Source organism: Archocentrus centrarchus, chromosome 2, assembly GCF_007364275.1.
Source record: "Archocentrus centrarchus isolate MPI-CPG fArcCen1 chromosome 2, fArcCen1, whole genome shotgun sequence".
NCBI lineage: Eukaryota > Metazoa > Chordata > Actinopteri > Cichliformes > Cichlidae > Archocentrus > Archocentrus centrarchus.
In genome coordinates this window covers 28840539-28862598 of record NC_044347.1, presented here as the reverse complement: position 1 = coordinate 28862598, position 22060 = coordinate 28840539, and the positions used below count along the sequence as shown (strand labels likewise).

General features: G+C 39.8%; 1 protein-coding gene across 1 annotated transcript in view; it reads right to left on the bottom strand.

The window, feature by feature from the left end:
* Positions 1 to 22060, bottom strand: part of LOC115793840 (E3 ubiquitin-protein ligase HECW2-like) — a 60214-nt gene that overhangs the window by 22052 nt on the left and 16102 nt on the right. The window contains exons 4-14 of the mRNA XM_030748985.1: positions 19842 to 19936; positions 15524 to 15599; positions 15277 to 15446; positions 14755 to 14897; positions 12785 to 12885; positions 10941 to 11845; positions 10593 to 10737; positions 7410 to 7511; positions 5117 to 5267; positions 4853 to 4956; positions 4633 to 4757 (exon numbers count right to left, since the gene is read on the bottom strand). Coding sequence (XP_030604845.1) covers positions 4633 to 4757; positions 4853 to 4956; positions 5117 to 5267; positions 7410 to 7511; positions 10593 to 10737; positions 10941 to 11845; positions 12785 to 12885; positions 14755 to 14897; positions 15277 to 15446; positions 15524 to 15599; positions 19842 to 19936 — 2117 coding nt within the window. The remainder of the gene's footprint in view (positions 1 to 4632; positions 4758 to 4852; positions 4957 to 5116; positions 5268 to 7409; positions 7512 to 10592; positions 10738 to 10940; positions 11846 to 12784; positions 12886 to 14754; positions 14898 to 15276; positions 15447 to 15523; positions 15600 to 19841; positions 19937 to 22060) is intronic.

Here is a 22060-nt window from a genome sequence, read left to right as displayed (position 1 = left end):
GTGGTGAACAAATACTTCAAGAAGAGGGAGGAACATAGTTTAACATATAAAAGTGGAGGAAGGTGCACAGCAAGGTGTATCAGGGGAAATGTAGGCAGGCAGCATCAGATGGTAGTCTGCAGGATAGCTTTGGAAATAAAAAAAAAAAAGAATCAAGTGAAGGCAACAGTAAGGATTATAGTGTCTTGAAATAGTATTTGCCCACTTGCTGGTTCCTTACTTTTTGAATATTTGTCACTTTATCAAACAAATTTCAATATTAGACGAAGATAAACCCTAGTAAATATGAATTGCAGTTTATAAATAAGTATTTAATTTATTAAGGGAAAAAAGTTATCATTGAACTGAACTCTGTGTGGTTTGGACAGTGATGTGGGGTGGTAGTGCTGACTGTGTGCGTGCGTTGGTGTGTATTGGGGCTAGATTCATCTTAATTTACTATTGTGCACTGTATTTTAGTAATCATTTTTATCACTCATATTTTTTATTATTTTATTATTTATTGTCTGAGGCACCTAAAAGGAATGCATTTTAAATTTCGTTGTGCAACTTCTGTGTACAATGACAATAAAGATTCTGATTCTGATTCTGATTCTGATTCTGAAAGTTATCCAAACCTACCCGGCCCTGTGTGAAAAGTAGTTGCCTCCTAAACTGGTTGGGTCACCTTTTGGCAGCAAGAACTGCAATCAAGCATTTGCAATAACTGTCAGTGAGTCTTTCATATCGCTGTGGATGAATTTTGGCCCACTCTTCGCATAATTGTTTTAATTTAGCCACATTAGAGGCTTTTGAGCAGGAACAGTCTGTTGTGCCCAGCATCTCAATCTGATTTTAATCCAGACTTTGTGTCTAATCCAAAATCTTTGTTTAGTTTTTGTGTTTTGCTCTTCAAAATTGGGGTTGCTAGTTTCAGATCGTTGTCCTGCTGCATAACCCAAACATGCTTGAGTTTCAGGGTATGAGCTGAAGGTTGGATATTCTCCTTCAGGATTTTCTGATACAGAGAAGATTTCATAGAGGACAGCAGATTTCATAGTTCAGTCAATTATGGCAAGTCGTCTAGGTACTGAAGCAGCAAAGCAGCCCCAGACCATCACCCCACCATCATACTATTGATATTCAATTTTTCCACTCAGTTAAATTTTATTTATATAGTGCCAAATCACAACAAGCAGTCTCCTCGAGGCACTTTATAAAGTAAATAACCACCCTGGGACACTTATTTAGTGGCAGCTCTCTGATGATATTCGACCAAATTCAACACTTCTACAGCATACCTTACCACCATCAAGACCAGTGTATACAATTGAAATAAACTTAAATGGACAACATTGATATCCAAAGTCTTAACAACACTCTTCATCCTCTATTACAAAAATTATGCTCTCTTTAACCCCCCAAAATGATTTCACAAATATATAAGCTGTTTTTTTAACATCATGGAAGCACAACAGCTTTTCCCACAAATAAATGGAAATCAGAAATTTGTAGTTAATGAGTAGTTCTAGCAATCTATATGCCAGTTGATGATGTCTAATGGTTTTTCAACATTGTGCAACACAAAAAAAAAAGTTTAAAAAAGTTCAAAAGTAACACCAGTACTTGTTCACTCTGCCCCGCCAAAAGAGATGGCTATTTTCATGCATTCTGGCTTTGTACTCCAGAATGCAAGTCTGGTTGGGGTGTGTGGGAGAGCTGTCCAGAGTCCTTGGCCTCAGCATCTCACAATCCCCCTCTGTTTAAGTTCTAAGTGATTTATCCTTACCCTTAACCATACCCAAACCCTTCCAAACTTTTATCTTAATAGCTTAAACCACTGACAAAAAAAAACAAAAACAATTTTACATAACTGGAAAGAGAATAAAATGATCAATAAATCAGTCACTCAATTTGCTAACAGATCATTCAAATTTAGAAAGATTAACTTGGGCTTTAAAGAACAATTTGACCCAATTTGAATAAACATGATCCCCATTTTTATTGCTCTTATCATACTCACCACGTACTTAGAACAAAAACGTGACAAAATAACATAAGTCACATGCTAAGTGTGCCCACCACCGATTGGTACACACAACCCACCTTTTCCTCTTCACTGTCTATTTCTGTTTGTTTGCTCCTATATTTAATTTAATTTATTGCCTCATTCACAAAAAAAAAAAAAAAAACTTTTAATATTTTATTTACAGGTTCTATTTAAGTGATTTCTTGATTCAAAATATCTGGCAGTATTCAGTCCAGAGTGTTGCTAGTGAACTTAGTGTTCCAAAAAATGGGGTTAATCAGAGCTAATTCATCATTTAACTTTGGGGGCAACTACTTTTTCACACAAAGCCAGATGGGTTTGGATGGTTTTTTCTTAATAAATAAAATCATCATCACTTAAAAATTACATTTTGTATTTTGAATGGCAGTATGGCTTCATGCAGAGAAATATTGGACTAAGGATGTTAAAGATGGAGCTGCCAGGCAGGAGGAAAAGAGGAAGACCTCAGAAAGGGCTCATGGATGTAGTGAAGGTGGACATGCAGAGGGTTGGTGTGATAGAGGAGGATACTAGGGATACAGTCATGGCCGAAAATATTGGCACCCCTGAAACCCCTGAAAGGTATTTCTCCCAGAAAAATGTACATGTTTATTTCCTTTGTGTGTATTGGAACACCACAAAAAACAGGGAAAAAAATACAAAATTCTGAAAATTTGACACAAAACTCCAAAAATGGGCCAGACAAAATACCAGTACCCTCAACTTAATATTTGGTTGCACACCCTTTAGAAAAAATAAGTGAAATCAACTGCTTCATATAACCATCAACAAGCATCTTACACCTCTGAACTGGAATTTTGGACCACTCTTCTTTTGCAAACTGTCCCAGGTCTCTTATATTTGAAGGATGCCTTCTCCCAACAGCAATTTTAAGATCTCTCCACAGGTGTTCAATGGGATTTAGATCCGGACTCATTGTTGGCATTTAGAACTCTCCAGTGCTTTGTTTTCATCCATTTCTTTGCGCTTTTTGAAGTATGTTTGGGGTCACTGTCCTACTGGAAGACCCATGACCTTGGACACAAACCCAGCTTTCTGACACTGGGCCCTACATTGCGACCCCATTTCTTTGGTAATTTTCAGATTTCATGATGACTTGCACAGTCAAGGAATCCAGTGCCAGAGGCAGCAAAACAACCCCAAAACATCTTTGAACCCCCACCCTATTTGACTGTAGGTACTGTGTTCTTTTCTTTGTAGGGCTCATTCTGTTTTCCGTAAACAGTAGAATGACATGCTTTACTAAAAAGCTCTATTTTGGTCTCATCTGTCCCCAAGACATTGTCCCAGACTTACTCACGTACATTTTGGAAAACTACAGTCTATCTTTTTTATGTCTCTGTGTCAGCAGTGGGGTCCTCCTGGGTCTCCTGCCATAGTGTTTCCTTTCATTCAAATGCCGAAAGCTAGTTCGCACTGACACTGATGCACCCTGAGCCTGCAAGACAGCTTGAATTTCTTTAGAACTTGATTGGGGCTGCTTATCCACCATCCAGACTATCCTGCGTTTCAACCTTTCATGAATTTTTCTCTTCGGTCCTCATCCAGGGAGATTAGCTACAGTGCCATGGGCTATAAACTTCTTGATTATGTTGCGCACCGTGGACAAAGGAACATCAAGATCTGGAGATGAACTTATAACCTTGAGATTATTGATATTTTTCCACAATTTGGGTTCTCAAGTCCTCAGACAGTTCACTTCTCCTCTTTCTGTTCTCTGTGTTCAGTGTGGCACACACAGACACGCAATGCAAAGATTGAGTCAACTTCTCTCCTTTTTTCTCTCCTGGTTTCAGGTGTGATTTTTATATTGCCTGCACCTGTTACTTGCTACAGGTGAGTTTAAACAAGCATTAAATGCTTGAAACAAAGTTTTTTACCCACAATTTTGAAAAGGTGCCAAAAATTTTGCCCGGCCCATTTTTGGAGTTTAGCATGAAATTATATGGATTTGGGCTTTTTTTTCCCCTCTGAACATGTGCATAACAAAACATGTGATTGCAATAATTTTCTGGGAGAAATACTTCATTTTATGGAAAACTTTCAGACCTGCCAACATTTTTGGCCATGATTGAGGCAGATGATCGGCTGTAGCAATCCCTAAAGAGAGCAGCCAGAAGAACAAGAAGCAAACTGCAGCTGAATTACATTCATGAACAGTATTGTGAGGGTAGGAGCAACTGTGGACTACACAACGAGCTGCAGACCCTTAACCATCTGAGGTTTGATTCATCAACTGTGGCGAGCCCAACACTAATTCTAACCGTAGGCAATCAGAATATTTATTTTTTGCTTTTATTAAATTGTTCTCCAAAGTCCTAGCAATCAGGAAACAAACAAACAAACAAACAAAAAATCATTCTAACTGATACACACCACAAACTATTAACACCCTCCCCCCATTTTTTTCTCCTGTTTTCCATAATATAAACTAAGAATTAGGGTTAGGGTTATCTTTGATGATCTCAAATGGATAATAAGTGGGTGGTTTAAAATCTGTTTCCTGAAACAAAAAGTGGAATGTGGTCTGAGGAAAGACAGATGGAGTAAAAAGAAGACTAAGAGATAAAAAGTGTCCATACAGGGTTGGAATGCAGCACAGTGAAGAAGTCAGGGCTGGTAAGGAACTTGGCACTGGGGGACTGAAGCAGCAGGGTGAGGTGAGACCTGGAAGCGGACTGAGGCAAGCTGCTGTCCCTACGGAGCTCTGCAACACATACAAGCACTGTCAAAAATTCCCCCCCTCACAAAAAATATGTAAGGACATAGATCAGGATTTCGTACAGTGTAGGAGGGGGCTACCTGGGATTGAGGGTTGCATATCAGTCTCATCAGCTGGGAGCTCACTGGCTGGCTGCTCTTCTGGTCTGTTCTCGCTGGTCATTGTCCTACGTATACTCTGATACCTGGACATTTGTGTGTATGTGTGTAAGAACTACAACAGTAACAATTAATGTTAATGTTACTGAAAAGAAAAATGGGAAAAGTGGAAAATTCATCTCCATTTTTAACAGAAAGTTTGTAGACAAACAGTTTGTGAATGTGAGCATATGTGTGTTTTCTGACCTGCGGTTTAGCTGCTCCATCTGTTGTGTGGAGTTAGACCTCTGGAGAGTCTGAGGGGCCGGGGGACCTGTTGGACGTTGCCATGTTGTTGTTCTGTTCACGTGGTCCACATAAAAGATGCGACCATGGCTGTCTATGCGAGCCTCCCAATCTGGATCACACACAAGTGTGACAAAAGAGCACATTTAGTGACAATTAGTGACACTGAGAGCATAGAGGTTTCTAAACTAAGATTTATAAACTTTAGCTTTATAAACAATGATACAATAGATTTTATTCATCTGTTTGCTTGCTGATTTCAGATGACAATTTCAGCAAAGATATAAAGAAATAAATTCCCATTAAAAAGATGAATAATAAATAACCAAAAGGTTAGCCTATGAAGGATAGCTTACTGTGCAGTATAAGTAAAAGTGAATTTTAAGCAATGTGAAGGAGAATCTAGATTAACAATTATGCTTTTTTTTCTTTTTTTTGATGACACAGATATCTTGTTTGGGTACACTTTATTAGAATTGTCCCAGTTGTTATAAGGCTGTCATTTACCCTGCAATTTAATTAAAATATAAAATTTTGCTTAATTTTTTTTCTGGTTTCATTCTGGTCACATTATGAGGACAACAGACATAATGTGTTTCAATATTCCCCACATCTGACAAATTCTCGATTTGTCTAGTTGTACTATAGCCATAAATGTTTTCTAGATAGTTGCATTTGCTTGCAAAGGCCTATTAATTGAATTCCTCATCACAGCTCCTAAACACACAAACTCTGGTACTCTACCCTGAAGGGTTTGAGGGTTCTGTGCCATATCTTACTCATCCCTTAAACTGCTTTCTTTTGGACAGAGATCAGTAGTTGTGGCTGAAATCTGTTTGAAATATTCCAAGTTTGAAGTAAATGGTAAATGGACTAGTTCTTATATAGCGCTATTCTACTCTATATGAGCACTCAAAGTGCTTATACAACATGTTTGCATTCACCCATATATAACTAAGCTAAGTGCTTATTGTCTAACATTCACAAACATTCACACTCCAACGCTTACATCGGAGAGCAACTTGAGATTCAGTATCTTAAGTCAGTAGTCAAGTCCAGCTTTTATCAATTAAGACAACTGGCCAAGGTGAAGCAATTTCTTTCACAGCACCACTTTGAGATTTTAATCCATGCTTTTATCACTAACCACTTAGACTACTGCAATGCACTTTATGTTGGGCTGAACCAGATACTACTCGCCCGACTACAGATGGTACAAAATGTTGCTGCTCAACTTTTAGTTGGTGTTAAATAATGTGAACACATTACACCAATTTTAGCCTCACTTCACTGGCTCCCAGTTCATTTTAGGATCAGCTGACCTGAGGGAACTTGCAGGGACTTATAAGTGGAGAAGGTCAGACACATATGATGGGGCAAGGCCATGAAGACATTAAAAAACAAATAAAACAATTTTTCTGTCACTGTTGGTTATCCCAAAGACAAAGAGGAAGATGAGAGGTGACCGTGCTTTTTCAGTCGCTGCCCCAAAACTGTGGAATCCCTTTGCATATCAGGTAGGCTGACTCACTCTCTGCTTTTAAATGCTCTCTTAAAACACATTTCTTCTCTTTGGCTTTTAACTCTGTCTGAGATGTTGGTTCTTGGTAAATGGACTAGTTCTTATATAGTGCTTTTCTACTCTGTTTGAGCACTCAAAGTGCTTATACAACACATTTACATTTACCCCATTCACACAAGCACTTCCATGATTAACTAAGATAAGTGCTTTTATTATCTAATAGTCACAAACATTCACACTCCAACACTTGCATCAGAGAGCAACTTGGGGTTAAGTATCTTGCCCAAGGACACATTGGCATGCAGCCTGGAGTAGCCAGGAATCGAACCGTTGACCTTCTGATCAGTAGGTGACCTGCGCTACCACCTGAGCTATAGCCACCCCAAGCTACACCGCTAATTGTTTATTGTTTTAATTGTGGTTTCACTTTTTGATACATGCATTTTAAACCTGTTTGTGTAAGAGCAAACACTTTGGCCAATGGCATTGATTTTAAGGTGCTTTATAAATAAAGATGAGTTGAGTACCAGGGAGAGTGCCCCAAAAAGAGTCCAGGTACAGGATCTGAGCTCTTAGTCCAGAATAGTTCTAGAAATCTTAGGGCCTTAAATTCGACACAGGCCTTCACATAATCTTCAAACTCCCAGGTAAGTGATTGAAGATATAATTTCTGTGTATACTGTACTTTGGTATGTCATGCATACCAAAGTACATAAACACACAAATACTCACCAGGTGGCAGTGGTTCATCCACTCTCTGGTAGCGATTGATGTCATGGCGAACAGATGGCAGGGAGCAAACAGACTGGTGGCCATTGAATTGTGCCTTGGCACCTGGATAAAAACACACAAACAAGCACATACAAAGTTTTATGGCATCAAAATAACACATTTTTTAAAGTCTCCTTTTTTATAGTGATGATGCTTGAAAACAGTGTTATCTACTATTATTTAATAACATCAAATGGTTAACTAAACACAACTGTTCCCTTTAAAAAAAATACTGTTATTTATTTTGATATAAATACGGCTGCAATTTTTCATTAACACTCCCTTAAGTATTAATGAAAGAAGAAAAAGCAATAACAGGAACAATGATAGAAGTACAGGCCTCTACACAGCATGAACCATACTAAAAGACAGCGCAGATGCACTAACCATGGCAGCACAGTAACAAGCTCTCAGATGCCCTTGACACAATCCAGCACATAACAGCAGGGTACAAGACAGTAGCAGGCAGGACATTCCTGGAACATGGATGGAATACACTCCCAGGGTTGGTTGAGAGTGACCAAGCTAAGATCCTGTGGGACTTCCAGATACAGATGGACACACTGGGGGATGGCTAACCATCCGGACATAGTAGCTTGGTGCAATACCAAGCAATAGGAACATCAGAAAGAACAAACAAGAGAAGCTCAAGAAATACCAAGGGCTGTGAAAAGAGCTAGAAAAGATGTGGAAGGTGAAGGCAACAGTTGTCTAGAAAGACAGGGACTAGAAAGAGAGAGCATATTTTTCCCATACTGGCTTCTCTTCATTGGCTCCCTGTTAAATCCAGAACTGAATTTAAAAGTCTTCTAATATATTGAATAATCAGGCTCCATCTTATCTTAAAGACCTCATTGTACCATATTATGCCAATAGAGCAATTTGCTCTCAGACTGCTGGCCTACTTATGGTTCCTAGGAATGGGAGGCAAAGCCTTTAGCTCTAGCAGTTGTTGTATATTGTTTGTTATCACGTTGGGACCTTGATCCTGTGCATCCACTTTCACTTTCTCACAGGTTTCAACCTACTCAAAATTAGTGGTTTGCTCTGTATCAACAACTTCTCCTGTAGGCTGAGCTATGTCCTAGCATCAGACATGTAAAATGTTTTGTGTAAAAAAAAATACTAAATCAATTGCAAAGGTCAGAATAAACTTATAACTTATAGAACCTTCAGGCAGTAAAATTGCAGATTTCAACCATAAAATGTGGCAGAAACTTTTGGCAGTGTATAAATTCTTGTGCTACTTCCAAGAGACAAATGCAAGGTGCTTTCGTGTTTAGCCTTTACTTATTAACTTGTTTCTTCATTCTGCCGTGACAGTCCTGAATGTGGTACTTCCCTTGTGACCATGTGGTGTTTTCTTCTATAGCATGCTCTAATCTCTGTAATAAAATGTTATGGTCAACAGTATCAAAAGCTGCACTGAGGTCCAACAGGACAAGTACAGAGATGAGTCCACTGTCAGAGGCTCTAAGAAGATCATTTGTAACCTTCACTAATGCTGTTTCTGTACTGTGATGAATTCTGAAACCTGACTGAAACTCTTCAAATAAACCGTTCCTCTGCAGATGATCAGTTAGCTGTTTTACAACTACTCTTTCAAGAATCTTTGAGAGAAAAGGAAGGTTGGAGATTGGCCTATAATTAGCTAAGACAGCTGGGTCAAGTGATGGCTTTTTAAGTAGCGGTTTAATTACAGCCACCTTGAAGGCCTGTGGTACATAGCCAACTAATAAAGACAGATTGATCATTTTTAAGATTGAAGCATCAAAAATTGGAAAGACTTCTTTGAACAGTCTAGTAGGAATGGGATCTAATAAACATGTTGCTAGTTTGGAGGAAGTAACTATTGAAGTTAAATTATACCACAGAGTCAGGTACTTCTGATTTGAAGCTTTCCTTTTCAGAGGAGCCACAGTATCCAAAGTCGCACGCAGTGAGGATGTAAAACTATTGATTAGATAATCTACCTCACTGGAAGCAGAGTTTAGGTAGCTGCTCTGCACTTATGACAGTAAATACAATATGTTATTCATAAATCAATCCCATTTAAATGAACAACTGTAACTAGAAAATGCATTTCCTGATAGAAATCAATGTGAATGCTGAACGCTGAAAGATTTGAGCTGAAATACCTAGAAATGCTTAAAATACCAAAAACTTAATTTTCTGAAACAGTTTAACAAGCTGAAAGAGAAATTTTGAAAAGTAAAAAAGCTGAAATTCTCAAGAAAGTAGCTAAATTGAACTTGATTTGCTGAAATTGAAAACCACAAAAGACACCAGTAAACTAGCTCAAAGTATGTTGAACTAGTTAACTGTAGGGTGGGTTTGAAGAGGATTTTAACCTTTCTCCATTCAGTTTAATGGGACAAAAAAAAATCACAAAAATATTATTTTCATGAAAATATTGTTTAAAAAATTAGAAGTTACAAAAAAGAAAATAGGATAACTCTCAAGAAAAAGCTGAATGTTATGGTACCAGAACAGTTTCTGTAGCACAAAGTATGCAGAAAGAAGATTTGAGCTGCAATAATTAGAAAACTTGAAACTAGAAAACTAAAACTTGAATCCCCAATTTAACAGCTGAATGTTGTTAAACACATCTCTGCCACACACACACACACACTTTTTATTAAGGCTGAGAATTGAATCCACAATCTTCTCATCTGTAGACTAATGCTTAACTGGTAGAGCTAAACTTCCAGTACCATTAATTTGGCCATGTAGTCAATATATGATGAAGATTCAGAACTGGGTGAATGGCTGAGGGAGTAGAACGTCTGGCTGACCTGCATCAAAACAACAGCTTGCCAGACAAAAACTGTAGGTCCCAGTCACAAACTTTTTACACTGTGAGCACAAGATGTCACAGAAGCAGGACATGGTTTTGGGTTAATTATGTCTATACCCCTAAAATTGATTGAGAAATTGCAGTTTAAATAGTTCCTCAGTTTCTGATTTTTGCTCCAAAAGTTCCAGAGTCCCAAGACTCCGAGGCTTCTAGTTTAAATTCTGTAAATGTCTTTTTTTGTGTACTGTTTATTAAATAATAAATAAAATAATATTTGCCCAAAAAAAATAATAATCACATTTTAGTGCCTTTATCAAACTGTGTTATTGTTTTGTTGCAGAACCTACCAGCTTTAGAGGTCCTGCTTCCTCCTTGATCAGCTGTGCTGGTGGATGGAGCAGCTGCTGCTGCTGGCCCATTTGCCTCACTGCTTGATGACTCCCCTCCTTCCTCCTCTGCCTTTGGAGCCACTTCTTTTCTTATTTTCCCTTCCTAATAAGAGGAGGAGAGAGGCAGTGTATGACACTTTGTTAAATCTCTAACATTTTGGCTTTATTACAGATCTTAGAGATGACAGTGACTGACAGCAATCCACTGCTGATATTTTATACTTTCAACTCAGCTTTCAAAGGTAATCTGGCATAGGTGGAACCATTATAAAAGAGGGGTGATGCTCCTAAACTATAGTTCCTCACCTGAATGGGTGAAAGAGAACCAAATGAGGGATTTGAGGGTACTTCCTGGGTTGTCCCTGTCCTGCTGCCATGCTCCTGACATGGACATTCCCCTGCAGGGTTTCCAGGTCTGACTGCTTCAGCTGCCTCAGCCGTCGATACCTGAGATAAATTGGAAACTGTGGAGGTTTCTCCAGTAAACTGTGTAGCCCCAGCCACTGCTCTGGCAGCCTCTTCTGTTCCAGCTGCTGATTCTTCTGTGTGTGTTGGGAGTCCAGCAGCACCTTCTTTTGCTCCTGCTCCAGTTTTGGCCCCTGCAGTGTTGGCTCCAGGCTGAGCCCCAGCAGAAGAACCTGCCTCTACTGTGGCCTGAGATCCAGGCTCAGCCACAGATGACCACTGCAGCTGTCCATTTGAAGCACTGTTCCCCTGTGGAGACACAGGGGTAGCTGAGTTGGTGCCCTCCTGTGTCTTTGTCTCCGGCGATTGGTCCCTCTGCTGCCCAGCTGCTTCCTCATCCTCATCTGAGTCAATGTGCAGCATGGAGCTGAGTCGTGTGTCTGTGGGAAAGCTGGAGCTGAGTTTTGGTAAAGGTCCTATAGTAAATCGGTTCCCAGTGCTCCTGGGACTTTCAAGGGAATCCAGGTAATCGTTAAGTGACACCTGCCTGTTGGTGAGGCTGCCCGGAGCCACAGGAAGCAGATCCTCCTCTCCCATTTGCCCAGGCTCCTGCCACACACTGTCATTGCCATAATAACATGCACCATTAACTAACAAAAAGCCCTCATCAGAACCTGTAGGAGAAGGTCCACATGTGGCACCTAAAGATGAGGAGAGTTGAGGAAGGTCTTCATCATCAGAGGGACTGCCAAAGTCACCATTCATTGCACCACCCAGTATGGTTCCCACTGGCTCTGGGGAAGTTTCTAGAGCAGAAGAGTAAATGGACAAGAATGAGAAGATGGGAGAGCAGGGAGATAAAAGAGACAGAATTTAAAAATTTATTAACTTGTTAATGTGTGCTTTCATTTTATGTTAGCAAAACAAAAACAACAATAAACCTCCCACCTTCTTCTTTCGGCTGCTACCTTTAGGGGTTGCCACAGAAGATCATGTTCCTCCATCTCACCCTATCACAAGCAGTCTCCTCTGTTTCACCAACTCTCTGCATGTCTTCTTTTTCCCCATTCATGAGGCTTTTCTGTGGTCTTCCCTTTTTCTGCAACTCCATCTTTAAAATCCTTTGTCCAATATACAGTAGATGGACTAGTTCTTATATAGCACTTTTCTACTGTAGCTGAGCACTAGTAGATACCTACCTCCTAAGCCACAGCCAACCATTATCTCACCTCTGCACATGTCCAAACCATCTCAGCCTTGCCTCTCTAACTTTGTCTCCAAAACACTCAACCTGAGCTGTCCCTCTGATATACTTGTTTCTAATCTTGTCCATCCTGATGACTCCAAATGAAAATCTTAGCATCTTCAACTCTGCCACCTCCAGCTCAGCCTCCTTGTCTTTCTGGTAGTGCCACTGTGGCCAAACCTTACACAGCAGGTAACAAGAAATTAAGTCTCAGTCATACCTTGATTCAAAATGGAGGATTAGCTGTGGTATGAAACTGCACACTCATTGGCTATAACTTGGCAATCACAAGTCATGAAACAGTGAATGTGCAGTTTCACAGTCAGATCCTCCTTTTCTCGTCACAGCTATTTTTTTGCAACTTAGATGGCAAATAACAGAAACACTCATCTTGAGGCACTTCAAAACAGGACTTACAGAAACGAACGCCTGACGTCATGGTGCCTATGGTCTTACCAATTTAGACTAAAAAGATTGATCCACACTCAGAGACACACACCTTCTTGTCCAGCTGAAGTGATGTCCACTCTGAACATAAGCTGCCCGCTCACATGGTCCGTAGGAAGACGACGACACAGGCTATAGCTGATTGGCTGTTCACTGTATACACATAAACATTAATTGTGTCCATATTGACAAACACCAACTAGGATTTCAATTCTATAAGATAAATTGTCTAAAAATTCATATAATTTCATATCTTAATATTCACACTGTATCAGCTACATTTCAGTGATCTAAATACAGTTTGCCACAAAGGTGAATTTACCCATAGGTAGAGAGCAGTGGCTCAGCCGTGAACAGCCCTGAACCACCTCCCAGCTCCCAGGAACCTACATCAGGATGTTGTTTCTTGATTACAGCTTGGGGTTCAACACAATTACACCCGACATCCTGATGGAGAAGCTTCACGACCTAGACCCCCCCCCCCCCCCCCCCCCGGCTCTACATATATGCCCTCTTCATATATGACTGTGCTCCCACCCACCCCTCTAATTCCATCATCAAGTTTGCCAACAACACAGTTGTGGTCAGCCTGATTGAGAGGGCGACAAGCCAGCCTACAGAGAGGAAATTCAGCTGCTGGCAGATTGGAGTACCAAAAAGAACCTCAAGCTGAACACTGTTAAGACTACTCCTGGGGACACATATCTCTGAGGATCTAACTTGGTTGGCCAACAGATCTGCACCGGTCAAAAAGGCCCAGCAGAGTCTCCACTTCCTGAGGGTGCTGTGGAACCACCTGGGGGAGAAACTGTTGGTGTCCACTCCACCATAGAAAGTGTGCTGACCTACAGCATTGCGCTGTGGTTTGGGGCCTGCTCAGTGGCAGATCAGAGAACTTTGGAGAAGGTTACTGCTGGTTGGTTACCCTCTGCCCCCACTTGAAGACATTGCCAACTCTCGCTGCCTCAGAAAGGCTGTGAAAATTGTGGCCGACCCTTCCCACACTGGTCATCACCTGTTCAACTTGCTGCCATCTAGTTCAACAGACTTAAAAACAGCTTTTACCTGTGGGCCATTAGAAGACAACAAAATAATTAGGTATACCACTGCAATCTACATAAATTCTTGGTATTTTTATGTATACCCCTGGAAGCTGATTATATGCAACATTCTTCTTTCACATATATATATATATATATATATATATATATATATATATATATATATATATATATATAAAGAGAGTGAGAGAGAGAGAGAGTTTCCTTAGTGTAGTGGTTATCACGTTCGCCTGACACACCAAAGATCCCCAGTCCGTAACTAGAGGCTAAGATCAAGGCAGCATGGAAGGAAGTTAGCCAACTGTCAGAGTTGCAGAAAGGTGTAATGAAGTAAGTTGTGCCTAAAAAGTACAACAGACTGTCCATACCTGAGGCCTTAGAGACTGCCAAGCAATGCATGATGACAAAATAGGCAATGTTATTCTAAAATAGGCATTCTACATTCATTCTACAGCATGGCATTGAACAGGAGTGGCCCTCCAATCTCACTGTACATTCTGTATAATGACAATAAAGGCATTCTATTCTATTCTTCTCTTATTCTTATTTGCGATTTCTGTTCTACTTGACCACCAGAGACTGATAACTTTTGTGAAACTGTACATCATCATTGTTTACTGAAGAATGTAATGTCCCCAGTTGTAGTTCAATATTAAATCAAAAAGAAATAAGAAATCCTTTTATTAGTCCCACAATGGAGAAATTCAATGCTGGAACAACATGCTGATTAGTCATTATTGATGGGTACTGACTGAACAACATAGGTGTTAAAGGTGATATGTTTGTCCTCCACAGAAGTTTGCTCGTTCTGTCTGAAAGAGCAAACTTCTGTTAAAGCAATAGAAACATACAATACAGACTGATATACTCTCAGTGTACTTGAATTTCCTTGTCCTTTGCTGTTCTAATGCCTATTTTCAGTCATGAACCTATTCAATGTTGGCTCTGCATGCCAACTTACTCAGCAACTGGCCCCTCCAGAAGTCTCTGCACAGGGATGCTCAGCTGGCCCAGGAATCGCTTGATGATTGGTCGGCTCTTGGCAAACTTGTCCTTCACCTCAATCTCCAACACATCAGTCATCAAAGCCACAAAGGTATATTTCTAAAAGAGGAGTAAATAGCAAAATGCTGTGAAATTTAATATATTTCTATATTTTTGCTTGCATTATGTAATTTAGGAAAATGTCTTAAATATGGTTCTACTAATCAACTCTTTTTTTCTTTGTTCCACTTGTAGTTTTGACTTACAATAGCGAATACATTATGCCTGTCATGTCTGGCAGTTTTCACAATCAGAATCAAAATTATTTGCTCTTACAAGAAGAAGGGGATAAACAGAAGAAATCAGGGGGAGAGAGAGCACAGATGAACATACATGCAGTGCCAGTCTGGACAAGTCTGGACACGCTCACCCATTCATATGAATGGCTGAGCATCAAACTTTAATATACTGTGGAATATGAGTGTGTGGTTATGCTCACCTCCCCATGCCACACAGGGTCAATAGTGTTGGAAATAATTGACGAGCGTCTCTCCTGGCCATGATGGGTGAACTTAGGGAGGCCGCTCCTCTTCCCAGGCAGGATGGACATCTTTAGGTAGGGGTCGGGGTTAAAGAACATGCCCTTCTTTAGGCCCAGTGCCTGGAAGTCTGAATTGGAAAGCTTCATGAATGTTTATTTTATTATTAACACTCCAGCACATTTCCACAAGAGTCATTCCTCTCACCTGACAGGGTGAAGCTGACAAGTTTCCGACAGTGCTCATTCCCCGACTGCTCCTCCATCTGGCGTTCGCTTCTTACCTGATGACAAAGAAGAAAGAAAAATTTGCTTTTACGCTAACAGCTAAAAAGTTAACTGAGAAGACTTAAGTGTGGGAAAGTTCTGATTTAAGCTGACCATTTCTTACATCTCTTCACCTATGGTAGTGTTGATGAGAGATCTGTGGCATTCACCTCACTATTTAAATCTGTCTCCAGCTTATGGCTTAGCAAAGCCAAGTTCAAAATATATTATACTTCCACAAACCACCATAAGTGAATGGTTTGATCACTCACATATTGTCACTAAAACCGGAATTTTGAGAGTAGTGAGAATTCTTGCCCAATTCCTTGCTTAGCCTGGATTCATTTACATTTTGTCAAACTGTTGGCCTTAAATGTAAGCTTGTTAGCTATTAGTTATTAGTTATTAGCAATCCCAGTTTGTAATGATGCCATGAATTAAGTAGTAATTGTTACAACTGTGGGCTGCAATGAAAATCACCCACCAAGTGAATAAAGATTGCTAAAGTTTTATTAAACTTAATAACAACCAGAGAAGTTGTGTAAAGCAAGAATGAGCTGAGAAATGTATGGCATGTGATGTATGTGTGAAACCAAATAAAGATAATAACTCAATCAAAAAAAACAAAATGGGGGTGCCTATGAAGTTAAATATGTTGCAAAATGTGAGAACTTGTAAAATAAGAGAATTTGTCAAAAAAAAACAAAAAAAACTTTGAACTTGTAATTTGAAATTTCACATTACAGAAAAAATATTCACAAGTGCCTAGATTGATATTTACACTGAGGGCTGCAAACTGGAAGGAATGCTTCGAGCGCCTCCTCAATCCCACTGACAACACCTTCTGGAGTGAAAGCAGAGTCTGGGGATGAGGGGGCTGACTTGGCCATCAGTGGAGGTGAGGTCACTGAGGTGGTTAAACAGCTCCTTGGTGGCAGGGTCCCTGGGGTGGACCAGATTCGCCCTGAGTTCCTGAAGGCTCTGGATGTTGTAGGGCTGTCTTGGTTGGCACGCTTCTGCAACATTGCATGGAGATCTGGGGCAGTGCCACTGGATTGGCAGAATCCAGTGGCACTGGATTGGTGGTCCCCATCTTTAAGAAGGGGGACCAGTGAGTGTGCTCCAACTACCGGGAGATCACACTCCTCAGCCTCCCCAGTAAGGTCTATACCAGGGTGCTGGAAAGGAAGGTCCTCTGCGGGGGTTCTACGGGAGTATAGGGTGTCTGGCCCATTGCTGCAGGCCATTCAGTCCCTGTACAAACACAGCAGGAGCTTGGTCTGTATTGTCAGCTATAAGTCTGTCTTCGTAAGTGTGCAATTACAGTAATTTTTTTTAAGTTCTTTACTTATCCTGCTAAAGTGGTAATATCACTATGAAAGATTACAGCATACAACAAAGGAAAAAGAAGTACTAGATACTTTGGAAGACCAACTGAAAATATTCAGAAGTGTTATTTGATGGCATTGTGTTGACCCACTATTAAACGTGTGCGTCATCACATAAGCCAAGATGTGAGGTCGTCTATTTATGACCATCATTGAACAGAGATTGGTTGTTTATGACATCAGCTGTCAGCCACCTACAATCCAGTCTTGAGATCCCATCCCAAGCACCTCAACCTGAACTCACACCTTACTTCAGATGACCTCAATAGGTCACATGATAGGATGGGGCAAGATATCACAGTGGTTTCACCTCTGGTAGTAATGATCTACAGTGAACCCTTGTTTATCGCGGGGGTTACGTTCCAAAAATAACCCGCGATAGGCGAAATCCGCAAAGTAGTCAGCTTTATTTTTTACAATTATTATACAGTACTATAGAAGGAAACCAAAGATCAAAACCTGTTTTCAAGCCGAACACATTCTGTGCTGGACAGAGACGAGGGACGGAGGAGATTGATTGACAGCCAATCAGGACGCAGAACACGATGCACGTTTATACACTGTTTAAAAAAAAAAAAAAAAGCGTAAAAAACTGCACTAAAAAAATCCGTGAAACAGCGAGGCCGAGAGAGGTGAAGTGCGTTATAACGAGGGTTCACTGTATACACATTGTGGCTCCTCAAAGCAGAAGTGCTTCACTCCCCAGTATAACTCACAAATGCACATTTAAAGCACGTTGAAGAGGAAATGGCATCTCACTAATTTAGAAGATCTTCATTTAGCCTGGAGAAAGAGTTTGTAGTGCCATAACCTCAACTAGTAATGACTTCATTAATTTCTTCACAAATAAAATTTTAACCATTAAAGAAAAAAAAAATCACAACCATCTCACTACTACTTTCAGTACTACTATTTATTTAGACTCTCTCTCTCTGATTGATCTTTCTGAGTTAACCTCAGTAATTACTTTCTCCAAACCATCAACACATCTCTTAGACTCAATTGTTTCAAGACTTTTCAAACAAGTCCTACCATTAATTAATGCTTCAATCTTAAATATGATCAGTCAATCTCTATTAATGGACTATATAACACTGCCCTTTTCTGCCACTGGCAGCAGAAATTAAACTATTACTTAAAAGGACATCACTTGATACAGCTGTCTTAGCTAATTACAAGCGAATCCCCAATCTTTCTATTTTCTCAACTATTCTTGAAATCATTTAGTTGTAAAACAACTAAATGATCATCTGCAGAGGAATTGTTTATATTCGAAGAGTTCAGTCAGGATTCAGAATTCATCACAGTACAGAAACAGCATTACTGAAGGTTACAAATGATGTTTTGTGGCCTCTGGCAGTGGAGTCATCTCTGTGCTTTTCCAGCTAGACTTTAGTGCAATGTTTGATACTGTTGACCACAATATTTTATTACAGAGATTAGAATATCCCATAGGTATTAAAGGTACTTCACTGCAGCATATATACATCTTTCTTTTCACTACTCACTTGCCATATTGTCTTTGTTCAACCCAGATGTCTTGCTCTCTAGTTGTACTGTGTTCTTCTTGTGTGCTTTTGGTTCCTGTTGCCTGTTCTTGGACGGAGTCTTGCCTGAATTGTTTGCCTTCTCTGGCTGCCTCTATGTATATGCCTGGATTAAAGTTTGGATTTTGGTTTTTACTGTGCCTCTGTCCTGTCTTTGGATTCTGCTCCTGTGGTGACAACTACAAGAATGACAAGGTTCGGGCAAATACTGAACTGGCTTTATTCTGTGATTCTAAGTGGATTTATCAGCCCCTGTTTGGGTTCTGTTTTGGTTTGTCTAACATGTCCACACGGGTTATTGGGCAACACGTTATGTGGAGTTTGCATGTTCTCCTTGCGGGATGGTCCTGGGTTTGTTGATGCTGTGTATTTGAGTTTTTTAGACTTTTCCTCTGTTTGTGATGTTCCCATTTTTAGTCATTTCCTGTTTTGTTGTGGTAATCTTTTGTCTCTTGTGTTTGGCATTGACTTTACCTCCCTTTTCTGGTCTTTTGTGATTAATTTCACCTATGTTCCCCTCCAGTTCCCCCTTCCCTTGTTACCTCTTGTATTTATAGTCTCTTATAGTCCTGTATGGATTTGTTCCAGTTTCCTCCCACAGTCTAGGGGCATGCACGAGGGGTTAATTCTAAAATGGCCAAAGATGTGGATGTGAGATAAAGGGCTAGATGCATTCAGCCCTTCATTTCACATCCACGTGTTTGAATGTGGCCTGTAGTACAAGCCCTTTGACTGGTAAGATGAGAAAACTGCTATATACAGTAACAGTCAAAAGTTTGGACACACTGATGAACGAGTGTGTCCAAATTTTTTGACTGGTACTGTACATGTGAGTCTATTTTCATGTATTCCAGATAATGGATTTCAAAAAAATCTAAAATCATGCCCAATCTGAGACTGGTGCTTAACAAATGCAGGTCACGATCTCTAATCACTGGCATTTGTTGCATCCTATAGAAAAATTGAAGTTGACAAATATTTTTTATAACACGTGTTTTTTTTGTTCTTTTATGGTGTGCCAATGTGGGAATGAGGTAACTGGTGTGACATGGCAGATGTTATAGATTGATTCCAGCCAATCCAGTCACCTTTCCCACATTACAATCAGCAACAATAAGTGAAATGCAAGTGTTCACTTGTAGTTCCAGCAGTGTGCTTTGTAAGTTTGAAGATGTTTTTCATTTTGTATGGTTTTCTCATGTCTAATATATTAGTGAAGTAAGCTTCTGTATTTTGGTTTTCGACTTGACCACTTGACAGGGCATAACAAAATCAATAGAGACTGGGGGAAAGTGAGTTAGGACACACAGACAACTATACATACTGCTACTCCAGGATTCTTGATGGTGATACAAGGTGTCGTTGCTCTTAATGCTCCACTTATACCATGATAATATTTAAAGCAGATCTTCGTCTCCACTGTGAAGAGAGCAAACACAGAACTCTACCTTTAAACACATATTAGAAAACAATTTTCTTAAGAGTTATGTTGCTCAGTGAAATATATATATATATACCAACAACAGAAAGCATTGATTCCAAAATCATTGAAAGTCTATATTTAAATGAAAAAAAAATTAACATAGATAGCAAATTCTGAAACTGTTACTGTTTTTAATGCTTACTGTAGTATAAGATATACTGCTGTGCAAAAGTCTTGAGTTACCCTTTATTTCTTTATATTTTGCAAGGAAAATGGGAACTGCTGTGATTTATTGAAACATCTGCAAATATATACAAAAATTACAACCTGAACTCTCTTAGAAAAGATTTTTGTAATTTCTTTAGGTAGCCTTCAGGAATAGCTCGCCCAGCTTATTGAAGGACATTCTAAAGCTCTTCTTTGGATGCTGGCTGCCTTTTGTTCCATTCTCTGTTAAGATGATGCCACACTGCTTCTATCATCTTGAGGTCCTGGGTCTGGGAAGGGCAATCCATGAATGATTTCGTCACTCCTTAAGATTTTCAACCCAGTTCTTGTGTACACGGGCACACCTCAGCCTTTCCTCTCAGTTTCTCTTTTTTAAGAATGGCTTCTTGACAGCCACCCTTCCAGTTCCACTTCGGATGAAACTGGCTCTCATCACTGGCTCTCATAATTGGGAACCCCTCCCACCCTGCACACATACTCAAGTCATAGATTATGCAGCATCAGAGCGAGACCAACCAGGCTGCAAAACAGCTTCTATCCTAAAGCTGTCAGACTAACAAACTCTCACTGACGACAACACTTGTACAACATAGAACTCTGCTTCTTCAAGGCCAGTCCACTTATTCTGTGAAATAAATCACTGACTGTGAAATATATGGACAATATGATGTGTAATATCAGTGTGAAGTGCTCAGGTACCAGATCACTTTTCCCTGTAGTTAGTTATCTATATATTCTATTTCTCAAATTATTCTATTTATTTGTAAATATCTTTTAATATATATAAAAAAAAAAAGGCAACTTGCACTGGAGGGACCTCAGAATCGATCTTTCGTTCCTGTCATGTTTCACATGAGAAGAATGACCATAAACTCTTTGAATATTGAATATTTGAATATTAAATACTGAATCAGGACCGCCCCAAGAAAGGAAGATCAAGAGTTATCACTGTTGCACATGATGAGTTCATCAGAGTTACCACCCTCAGAAACCGCAATCTCAAAATCAACTGTTAAGAGAAGACTGTGTGAATCTGGACTTTATGGTCAAATTGCTTCAAAGAAGCCACTTCTAAGGAAGAACAACAAGGGGAAGACAATGGCTTGAGCCAAGGAACATTGGCCAGTGGTTTGGGCCATGGACATTGTGCCAGTGGAAATCTGTCCTTTGGTCTGATGAGTCCAAATTTGAGATTTTGGGTTCCAAATGCCATGTCTTTTTAAGATGCATGAAAGGTGAGCAGATGAGTCATGTGTAAGTGATGATATGGGGGTGCTGATGCCACTGTTGCCAATTTATTAAAAATTCAAGGCACACTTAACATGGCTTAACACCACTTAACACCAACATGGCTATCGCAGCATTCTGCAGCAACAGGCCATCCCACCTGGTTTGCACGTAGTGGGACCATGATTTGTTTTTCAATAGGACAATGACCCCAAACACACCTCCAGGCTAGGTAAGGGATTTTTGACCAAAAAAGAGGATACTGCAACAGATGACCTAGCGGCACATCACCTGATCTAAACCCAATTGATATGGTTTGGGATGAGCTGCAACGCAGCATGAAGGTAAAGCAGCCAACAAGTGTTCAGCACCTCTGGGAACTCCTTCAATTCTGTTGGAAAACCATTTCAGGTGATTACCTCATGAAGGTGAAAGAATGCCAAGAGTGTGCAAAGTTGTAATCAAAGGAAAAGGTGCCTACTTTGAAGAATCTAAAATCTAAAACATATTTTGGTTTGTTGAACACTTTTAAGTTTACTGCATGATTCCTTATGTGTTCATTCATAGTCTGGATGACTTCAGTATTAATTTACAATGTAGGGAAAAAAAATAAAAACAATGAATGAGAAGGTGTGTCCAAACTTTTGACTTGTACTATATACATT